Consider the following 12,107-nt stretch of genomic DNA (forward strand, 5'->3'; position numbering starts at 1 on the left):
TAGAATTAAATAAGTATATTATTTGAGAGAGCAGTAAACACACAGATATTTAGCTTATTAACCAAAGGTTACAGACCCTATAAACAATCAACATTTCAATAGTAGAATCTGACTAGTAACGATTTTAAATAAGTTAAGGTTGTTACTTAAAAATAAGCAAGACAACTCACTGCAGTGAACGAGAAAGAAATAAAAAAACTAATCAGTTATGCCATACTTGTATATATGTATCTCTTCTTCGAGTCCTTGTATATATGTATCACTTCTTCGAGTCCTTGTATATATGTATCTCTTCTTCGAAAACTTGTATATATGTATCTCCCCTTCGAGTATAGATTATAGAGTGCCAGTCATAACTTTGTTATATGCATGACAAAGAATTAGCCTCTGCCTACTCCTCGGGGCTACTGATAAACACCTGACTAAGCTTGGAGTTGTCATACACCTGGCCAGGTAAAAATTCTTCATCGTTAGAGTTACGCAACCGCACTTCTGGCAGCCTCAGATGACCACTCGTGAGAGGCATCAACTTGACTCCTATGCTCGAGAGGAGGCACTCGGAGGTTAGTTCCAGCTGACCTGCAGCATGATATACAATGTACATGCCTTGTGTGTCAACATAACTGTAGTGTGATATATACAGTCAAACATGGATAACTCGAACTTCAAGGGACCGAGCAAAAGTGTTCGAATTATCAGAGCATTCAAGTTATCAGAGCACTGTCACAAGTCCATATATTTACTTATTTATTAGTAGATACATGTACATATACAAACTATAATATAAATCAAAAGCACAAATGGCTTGTTTCAAATTAAATGCTTCTAATGTAAAGTTTAAAACGTTTTCATGAAAAAGTATAGAGATTTTCCTATCACTTGAGATTGGTTTGTTGTTTGAGGTGATGTTATTGCCAGGACATTTTTCAGATTGACATTGGCAAAACTTGATCGTTGTTGAAATGCTCAAAAGAAAAGACATTTTTTTCTTTTGGGGTTTTACCCACGATCAATTTTGCCGTTTTTTCTTGAAGTTTATGCAGATTACCTTACTTTACCTGGGATTCGTTAAGAGCAACACTCCGAGGCAGTTCAATTAGAAGTTTTACGAGGTTTTACGGTACATTCTATATCACTCACGCTTTTTTAATAGATACTTATTAAATGTACACACGTATTCTGTGTTTAGGTCAAACGATGAATAGTTTTTTGTAGCTCAGACAACGTATACGTTTAATTACAACATTTTTTAAGACGTTTTAAACATTCAACATTCCGACGTTGATTCAACACGGAATCAACGTCGGAAAACTATTCATCACGGGCTAGCCGAGTCACGCACTCAAGGATTTTCGCCACGCACATACAAAACAACATGCGATTTTTGTTTTGTATGTGCGTGGCGAAAATTCTTGCGCGCGTGACCCGACTAGCCCGTGCTATTCATCGTATCGCAGTATAAATCAAATTTCACCAAACTTTTAGAAAAGTCGTTGACAAAAATATTTTGCCGATGGTGGTAATAACGACGCTTATGAATTACGAAAAGATGAAGTTTACCTCTATGGCTTTGAATAAAGTGATTTTCTAAAGCGAAAACAACCGTTTCGGTAGCTGTTGGGCAAAAAAACAGTTCGAATTAACAGTGTTGAGTTCGAGTTATCTATAGCAATTTATCATTACGTGGGAACGGACCAAAGGAAATGTTCGAATTAACCATGTGTTCGAGCTATCCGTGGACGAGTTATCCATGTTTGACTGTACTAGCACTAACTGTAGAGTGATATATACTAGCACAAACTGTAGAGTGATATATACTAGCATTAACTGTAGTGTGATATATACTAGCACTAACTATAGAATGATATACACTAGCACTAACTGTAGAGTGATATATACTAGCACTTACTGTAGTGTGATACATACTAGCACTAACTGTAGTGTGATATATACTAGCACTAACTGTAGTGTGATATATACTAGCAAAAACTATAGAGTGATATATACTAACACTAACTATAGAATGATATATATATATATATACTAACACTAACTGTAGTGTGATATATACTAGCACTAACTATAGAGTGATATATACTAGCACTAACTATATAATGATATATACTAGCACTAACTGTAGAGTGATATATACTAGCACTAACTGTAGAGTGATATATACTAGCACTAAATATAGAGTGATATATACTAGCACTAACTATAGAGTGATATATACTAGCACTAAATATAGAATGATATATACTAGCACTAACTATAGAGAGATATATACTAGCACTAACTGTAGTGTGATATATACTAGCACTAACTGTAATGTGACATATAGCCAGTAATGCTGTTTATTGCGCAAGGTATTTAAAGGCGTTGCAACGATTGCGTTATTCAAATATTAACACTTGTGATGTCACAAGACTGAGCTGGCATGAAAAAGATAAGCTGGTTAAAGAAGATCATGAGTCACATAAAGTCAAGTCTTTTCTAAGCCAGTACACCAAATACTAGACTTCCTTGCCAACTATGAGTTGGGCTCTACTTGCTAAGACTAACTATACCAGTTGATGTAAGCCATCTGATTGCTCAAAAAAGATATATATATATATATATATAAATTAGTAAAGAATTTCATAGTGTACTTATCTTTTTCCAGCTACTGTCAGTTTTTTGCTTGCGCCATCATCAGGCTGTAGATCGCAATCTTAATGTAGTTGAGATCTACAGCCTGATGATTGTGTAAGCAAGAAACTGACAGTAGCTGACAAAAGATACCTTATCTAATTTTCTACTCATTTATACTGCTCCATTCTATGTTGAGCACTGTGATTTTATAGTTCTAAGTATGATAAATTTCAATATATACATGTATAGAGTATACACTCTAAAGTAAAGTGATCAATAATTGAGCCAATTAGAGCTGTGTATGAAGTTTGTTAAAACCACAGGTTAAAATCATTACTACTAATAGTTTCATGCAATCACATTGCAATCTTCAGGTTCTTATATATATATATATATAATGTATATATACATACTAGCTGTACTACCCGGCCCCGAGTAATAAAAAAGTCTTCGAACAGAAAATTTATTTTTATATAACGTACCGTATACAACATTTACCATTCTAACTTTTAAATTTCATATCATGAAAGAAGTTTTTTGTTGAAATAGATTAGGAAGAAACACAAAACTGTGAATGAGTTTAAATGAAAATGTGAAATCATTAGCAAGTAATGGCTAAATATAATCTGTTTAGCTATGATTACAATGAAAAATTATTTAATAAATAAGGTAATAAAAAAGTATATTTTATTTTTATATCATTATAGTTCAGCATAATTAATTATAATTTATTTTTATTTAACATACAACAAAATTTGGAACTCTAACATTCAAACTACATGTACATATCCTGAAAAAAATGCGTAATTGAAATAAATTAAGAGAGAAAATAAAAGCAACTGTAAAGGTTTTTAAACTTTTTCAAACAACTAACTTTCAAACTTCATATCATGAAGAAGAGGTTTTGTGCAGGACAACTAAATTAAAAATAAATAAAACAACTGTTAAGGTTTTCAAACCACAGAAAATTTAATATTTCATTACTTTCAGCGGCGTGTAAGAAGGTTGTTCGAAAACCGAGCTGCTCGAAATCCGAAACAATTTTTCCAATTAAAATGAAACTAATAAAATTTATTTTTATATAACATACCGTATACAACATTTATAATTCTAACTTTTAAACTTCGAGCTCTGAGACGACCAAATCTCAAAATCTTCGGTAAAAAACCCAAGGCTAAAATAATTAGCACGCGCATGGATTATGTGGTATATTATAGCGCAACTGATCACTAAGTCGTGATGGCTCAGTGGTAGAGCGTACGCATATGAACCTTGTCGATGCATTCGTAGGGAGTTGAAACCCATCAGAAAACAGAATTTTAATATCAAGATCTATTGTTGGAATGCATACCAACATATCCACATACTTTGAGAAATGTATATAACATATATGTTATATATATGTTATAAAAAATTAATATTACAGCTTGTTATCAAACTGGACATAGCCAGTGTTATAGAATACAATATATATATATATATATAACATATATGTTACATATATATACTGTATTCTAAGACACTGACTATGTCCAGTTTGATAAACAAGCTGTAATATTAATTTTCCAGACTATAATTTGCCGAGGTCATTCAAAGATATTTTGGAGACTTTAGAATGATAATAACAACTAAACTGTGGCTGAGATGATCTTACAACATGCTACTTACTGGTGAACAATCAGAATAGAAGTGTAACTCATTAAAATATTTCCATTGACTAGACATCGACTAGATATGGACTAGTCATAAACTAAACGCCAATTAGACATAGATTATGTATCGACTAGACATCGATTATGTATCGACTAGACATCGATTATGTATCGACTAAACATCGATTATGTATCGACTAGACATCGATTATGTAACGACTAGACATCGATTACGTATCGACTAGACATTGATAAAACATCGATTATGTATTGACCAGGGTTGGAGAAAACCATGGTTTTAATGAAAAACTAAGTTTTTTGGTTTAAACCAAATTTTATGGTTTAAACCAGTTTTTTATAATTTTACCAGGGCTTTTGCAATTTTAAGTCTAATTAACATCACTTACTATAACTGCATGATTGAGTATTGAACATACATATGTGGAATCATCTGTTAAAGATGGTACTGTGGTAGTTGTTATGGGGAAAAAGGAGAGAAAACATCAGGAAATTCAGAATGAATCTTTAATCAAACATGATTGACGAAATACAGAGCAAAACTATTATCACATAAAGCGAATATATTACATAGAGCTCAGTGTATAAGCGTTTTAATCCCAGTGATTAGTTGTGTAGTAGGGAAGAGCAGAGCATAATGCAGATGCATTGCTAGTGTTTGGAGCAGTGGCAGACGACTCAACTTCTATCACCTGAATACTAGCATCACTGTCTGAATTGGTGTTGTCAGCTTGACATTTCGTTACGTGAGCTTTAAGCCTATCTGCGTGAACTTGCGTTATGACAGCACACCTATTAGATTTCACCTTAAAACCTTTGGTTTTTGCAGTTTGAGTGAAAAACTTCCAAACGGAATCCTGTTTGCGAGGCATGTTGGAAATTCAAGGCACAACTTTAACTTTTAAAAACACAAAAACTTGATAAACTGAATTCTAACAATCCAACTACTTTCGCTTGTGCTCAATAAATGAAATATTAGTTTGCAAACCTAAAGCTTTTGCCCAAAAGGATATTATTGTTTTAATTTCTAATTATAAGCAATCCTTTCTCACTGGCCAGACTTGAGAAAGTTTTCATTCATTATTAGAAACGATGATTGGATTAGTATATTTCAAATGGTTTTTATATTTCATCAGTAAAAGGATCATATCACTTAATAAAAGCAATTGAAAATTAAATTCACTAATTCATTGTTGTGCTAGGATTTCATGTAGTTTCAACTTGAGCTCTGCCATCACTTTACTGCTGTGTCCTAAATTAAACTTCCACAGCTGATAATTACATAGAATTGAATTTCTACCATACAGGAACCACTAGGAGCTTAAAATATTATGTTTTTCACAAAAAATAATGAAAAAATCATAAAAACTGGTTTTTTCAGCTGGTTTAAACCGCTTGGTTTAAACCATTGGTTTAAACTGAGCCAACAGTGGTATCGACTAGACATCGATTATGTATCGACTAGACATCGATTATGCATCGACTAGACATCGATTATGCATCGACTAGACATCGATTATGTATTGACTAGACATCGATTATGTATTGAGTAGACATCGAATAGACATTGATTAGACATTGAATAGACATTGAATAGATATCTACTGGTATATTTCCTGATTGAATTATCATCGAATGATGCTGGTTCATATGGCTAAGTTGAATTAGCAGAAATTGCATAGCAACACACAATGCTGATAAATATAATAGTTAATACCACGAGTCTCACAGCAACAATCTCAATCATTTATATCAGAGGGAGGAGTCGTCCTCTAACAGATATATCCATTAAGAACTACCTAGGAGGTGAGGTCAGCCAACAAATGCGCATAAAATATTTGTTTTTATATATAGAGAAAGCTCATCAATTGATTTATGTTATATGCAGATAGCGATATTTTGGCCTTTGAATGTTGCTTCCAAATTAAACATCTCGCTTGGTTTCAATTGGTAGCTTTCCAATAACTATGGTTACATTTGATTATTAAGAATAAATAATTCCTTTAAGAAGATGGGAATTGTCATGGTTTTCCAAATGGCTTATTTTCAACTTCAACTGCTTCAACAATCAATGGTTTTGAATTGAGCAAACGATTCCCAGTAATATATATCCAACATGCGACGCTGACAAGAGGGTAGCGGTTGTTGCCTTCCTTACATATCCACCAGTTGAGTTTAATGATCTGTCATGGAACTACTCGCATATCCATTCCTCTGAACGAAGGAATATGATTAGCAATGTGTGAGTGGATGACAAAAGCAAAGGATCGCGAGGGGAGGAGGGGGGGGGGTAAAGCGATCAGCTCAAGGGTTATTTACAGACCATTGATCTTTACAATGGCTAAGCAAGGTCGATAACCACCCTAAAACATCGCATGAGTTCAAATCTTCCATCTTACATGTAATTCCTCGTAAAATCCATGCAACAATTCCGAACAATAGTACGCACAAGTCCTCTATTTGCTCGACTGAGCAATGGGTGTTGCCAGGATGTGATAATTGCTATGACACCGTCAAAGCCAAAACCAGACACAACAGTGATTGGCTCCCACTCGTCTCTCCCAACCTGTCAGCGCCTGAATCACATATCAGCGACATCATTCTGGATTATATGTACTAGAGGAGATAATCTACGTATTAGCCAGCCACAAAAGATCATAAAGATAATACATCGAGTGGATTCCTTGCCATGAGGGCTAAAGTTATTTTATGTTATCCATCAGAAAGTAGTTAAACGAAATGGCCAACACGCTTCAAAGTGTTTTCTATCCTGCCTTTCGCCTCTCTTGACACGCACCGAGTGTGCGAGCCCAAGTTAGCACTAGATATGCAGGAATTAGTGAACGGTTTTAGAAAAAAATCTTATTGCAAAATAAATTGCCTTGTATCCAATTGTAAGCCGGAGGCATAACAGGGCTCCACCCACCAGCTAACGCGACTCCTTGTTAGAGAGTGTGACTCAGTGTGTACTCTGGGAACCAACTTCAAACACATTTGCAGGGAAGGTTCTGCATTTTGTTGAGAAGACTGTTTGTTAATGGGTTCATGGCATGAGACCTAAGGCTATGGCATGAGACCGTTGTAGAGACCTAAGGCTTTGGCATGAGACCGTTGTAGCGAGGTAGAAACCAACCAGAAGAGACTAGGGTCTGATCTATCTCAAATACATATGACATTATCAAGTCAAGTAATCTGAACTTGATGTTCTACTTGCTATTTCATATTCTCCCTGAGAACCCTTAAATTCCTGTGTATGGTGCAGAGGCTAAGCTATTTCATATTCTCCCTGAGAACCCTTAAACTCCTGTGTATGGTGCAGAGGCTAAGCTATTTCATATTCTCCCTGAGAACCCTTAAATTCCTGTGTATGGTGCAGAGGCTAAGCTATTTCATATTCTCCCTGAGAACCCTTAAACTCCTGTGTATGATGCAGAGGCTAAGCTATTTCATATTCTCCCTGAGAACCCTTAAATTCCTGTGTATGGTGCAGAGGCTAAGCTATTTCATATTCTCCCTGAGAACTCTTAAATTCCTGTGTATGGTGCAGAGGCTAAGCTACTTCATATTCTCCCTGAGAACCCTTAAATTCCTGTGTATAGTGGAGAGGCTAAGCTATTTCATATTATCTCATGAGAATCCTTAAATTCCTGTGTATGGTGCAGAGGCTAAGCTATTTCATATTCTCCCTGAGAATCCTTAAACTCCTGTGTATGGTGCAGAGGCTAAGCTATTTCATATTCTCCCTGAGAACCCTTAAACTCCTGTGTATGGTGCAGAGGCTAAGCTATTTCATATTCTCCCTGAGAACCCTTAAATTCCTGTGTATGGTGCAGAGGCTAAGCTATTTCATATTCTCCCTGAGAACCCTTAAATTCCTGTGTATAGTGCAGAGGCTAAGCTATTTCATATTCTCCCTGAGAACCCTTAAATTCCTGTGTATGGTGCAGAGGCTAAGCTACTTCATATTCTCCCTGAGAACCCTTAAATTCCTGTGTATGGTGCAGAGGCTAAGCTATTTCATATTCTCCCTGAGAACCCTTAAATTCCTGTGTATGGTGGAGAGGCTAAGCTACTTCATATTCTCCCTGAGAACCCTTAAATTCCTGTGTATGGTGGAGAGGCTAAGCTACTTCATATTATCTCATGAGAATCCTTAAATTCCTGTGTATGGTGCAGAGGCTAAGCTATTTCATATTCTCCCTGAGAACCCTTAAACTCCTGTGTATGGTGCAGAGGCTAAGCTATTTCATATTCTCCCTGAGAACCCTTAAATTCCTGTGTATGGTGCAGAGGCTAAGCTACTTCATATTCTCCCTGAGAACCCTTAAATTCCTGTGTATGGTGCAGAGGCTAAGCTATTTCATATTCTCCCTGAGAACCCTTAAATTCCTGTGTATAGTGCAGAGGCTAAGCTACTCCATATTATCTCATGAGAATCCTTAAATTCCTGTGTATGATGCAGAGGCTAAGCTATTTCATATTCTCCCTGAGAATCCTTAAACTCCTGTGTATGGTGCAGAGGCTAAGCTATTTCATATTCTCCCTGAGAACCCTTAAACTCCTGTGTATGGTGCAGAGGCTAAGCTATTTCATATTCTCCCTGAAAACCCTTAAATTCCTGTGTATAGTGCAGAGGCTAAGCTAATTCATATTCTCCCTGAAAACCCTTAAACTCCTGTGTATGGTGCAGAGGTTAAGCTATGTCTGTTCTGAGAAGGAAATAGAAAGAAACTACACATTCATCCTTATCTATGACCAAATTGTTGCCAAAAATCAATTAACGGTCAATTAGCTTGGCTGGTGACCGACCGGGAAGAATATACGTCAGAAGGTCAATCGTTATAATAGTACATAAAACAATACGACGGCATGCAAGAAACAGAGTTATTAGGTTGGTTGTCATTGCGGACTTCTGTGAAAATCTTTTTTGTAAAAATCCTATCTTAAACATTCAATTAAGAAGCCAGCTACTAACAGCTTAAGTAAAAAAGAAAAGCTAAATTTGTTAACAGAAGACATCATTTTCTCTCTAATTACTAATGGAAAAACGGCATTGTCACTTTAATTACAAACAGAAGTTTCCATTGTCTCTCTAAAAGCTGCAATGAGTGATAGGCCTACTTGTAAGTGAGAGGGGTATGTTTGAGCCCACTGGTCAATGAGAGTGGCTGACCATTACCGGAGGACAAAGAGATGGCATAAAGCGATAATCCGCACAGATTAATCGTTCAATCACCTTACTTGCAATTGATGTCCGTACTAGACAAATATGAAGTAACCCTAAGAAGTCTAAAGAGTTTACTGTAGAAATGCTACCAAAGGGTTATGTTAGCATGAGCTGCGCTAGCGGCGTGAATGGGAGAGCAACAGACCAATCTACAGACATCAGAAACATTTCAAATGTCTAATCATACCGTTTCCACTCACCATGCTTGTTTCCGCTAATTGCCCAGTTGGGATCTGATATTATCTCATAAGAAATACAGTGAACTTCGGAGTCATCCTCTGTGAAGTCGAGAGCGCCGCAGGACTCTAGTTCGACAGACATCTCACACTCGCACAAGGCTTGCCAGGTGTTGGGGGGCGGTTGAGGAAACAAACTCTCCGGAGAAGAAGATAACTTGTCCTGCGATGATTGCCGAGAGAGGGATAGGGGAGACATAGGTATGCCCGACTTGATATACCGGGTCATGATGTACTGAGTCTAAAATATACCAATAGTAATTGATAGTATCCAACACATCACAGCTACCATTATTATTATTATTACTTAACACTTTCAAGGCTGACATCGAATTATTTCGATTGGAGTTGCCCTCTCCAAGTGGCTGAAATCGAAATAATTCGACAGCGGTTATGTTAGTTCATGACTTCGGATCGGCTAATATTGCCGATATTATGATAGCCCTGAGTTTTAGCTTTGTGTACAAAAAAGAAATTTGCCAATATGTTAAATAAAACTGGAAATATTTGCAAAAACCTCAGGCTATGTCAGAATTGTAACTTTCTCAAGTTTTTTTAAGTTTGAGAAAACTGCTAGGAATTTGTCTACATCAAAGAAATAGCTGCAAATGTTGATGAGTCGGTAAATGACAGTGATAGTAAAGTAGATGTAGATGACTCTGATGATGAGAAAGGTGAGTAAAATTGAAAAGACTCTCAGAATTGGTCACAGTGGATGAAAATCACAGCATGAGCGAGTAAAAGATGTCAGTGCAGTCTCACTTTGTTTAGTTTGTCAAGAAATGGCTTGACTAATGGATGATTTAGAGTCACTAGATGATGGACTCCTGACAGTTGTAACTCATCTCGTTAGTCCAACATTTGATCACACTCACATCTTATACGATGAGTTGTTTTGGCCAAACTATTATTGGATATGTAAGTGACTACTGGCTAATAGTATTACATTACTAGACTAGTTCTAAAACTGCTTCTATAGGGTATACTGCTGCAAAGTAGGATATTTTACATTATACATGCAAATATTTCCCACCCCTCCTTTCTGTTGGGCAGAGGAAGGCTGGGGTTATGGAGGGATAGGAAGGGTGGGGCGTGGGGGATTAAAGAAGTGGGGTGTAGGGGGATATTCCTCCTTCTCCAATCCACCTCTGCCCTAACCGACCAATTTTGGAAGCAAGCTGTGGGCTATTCATACATTAATAAATAATAGCTACAAAACCATTATAACTGTTTTAGATTACAATAATGAAGCAGATAGGAGATTTGGTGGTTGATCCAATTCAGATAGTGAAATGCCTATGGATATGAATGATGATGATCACCATGAACCGGAAATAAGCGAGAGCAATTCTAAAACAGACTATTATGTGTTTACTGTTTTTTGCCTTATCATAGGCCCAACGCGAAATAATAATATGTCATGTCAGACATAAATAAAAGTAAATAAAATACAATCAAAGTATTTAATGCAATAAGCAATACCTTGTACTCTGTTTACGAAAAATATCATTTTTGGTTTGAAAAGGCATTCTTTGTCCTGAAGTTACCTAGATTAGGTTCAGCAGAATCAACTCATATTTAGTATGATGTGAAAGCTCATGTTTTCAGCTCCACAATGGTGTGCTCATACCTAGCTTTACTAATATTACAGTAAACATATTATATAAATGGAAAACCTCAAAATCGGCCAGCCACTGGGGGGAGGGAGGATTGTACTAAAGCGACCAGACTTGAAAGTGTTAAATGGGATCCCTTCATTCAACAGATTGTCTGCCTGCATTCTTCTTTCTCTTCTCTATCTGTATATGTAGACCTATCAATATATTTATCTGTCACTCTTTATATCTATCTGTACATCTACCTGTATATATATATATATATATATATTGGTATGTCTATCTGTATATCTACCTGTATATATATATATATATATATATATTGGTATATCTATCTGTATATCTACCTATATATATATTGGTATATCTACCTGTATAACTATCCGCATATCTACTGTACATCTATGAATACATTTGTATATTTATTTATCTGTATATCTATTTGCGTTTTGATCTATCTATATTTATATCTATTTATCTATCTCTGCCCCGGCACACATGTGTCCTTGTAGTCGAAAGCTCACGATGCTCCTCATGTCTGTGTGTCCACGTGACTGTGTGTCTATGTGTCTACGTCCTAATTTGACCGTATCCATGAGATGAAATTTACAACTGAAGTATTGGTGGCTGGGTGCCTATGCACCAATGCCTATGTAGTCGTATCTATGTGAACATGTGTCATGTCAAAATGTGTCCATGAAGTTTATGCATCCTAGACTAAAATCTT

At 36.0% G+C, this 12,107-nt stretch overlaps 1 protein-coding gene across 1 annotated transcript in view; it reads right to left on the bottom strand.

The window, feature by feature from the left end:
* Positions 1 to 12,107, bottom strand: part of LOC137403816 (trafficking protein particle complex subunit 10-like) — a 49,357-nt gene continuing 37,250 nt past the window's right edge. The window contains exons 20-21 of the mRNA XM_068089872.1: positions 9,729 to 10,005; positions 1 to 579 (exon numbers count right to left, since the gene is read on the bottom strand). Of these exons, the coding sequence (XP_067945973.1) occupies positions 392 to 579; positions 9,729 to 10,005 (465 nt within the window). The 3' untranslated portion in view covers positions 1 to 391. The remainder of the gene's footprint in view (positions 580 to 9,728; positions 10,006 to 12,107) is intronic.

This window comes from Watersipora subatra, chromosome 9 (genome assembly GCF_963576615.1).
Source record: "Watersipora subatra chromosome 9, tzWatSuba1.1, whole genome shotgun sequence".
Lineage (NCBI taxonomy): Eukaryota > Metazoa > Bryozoa > Gymnolaemata > Cheilostomatida > Watersiporidae > Watersipora > Watersipora subatra.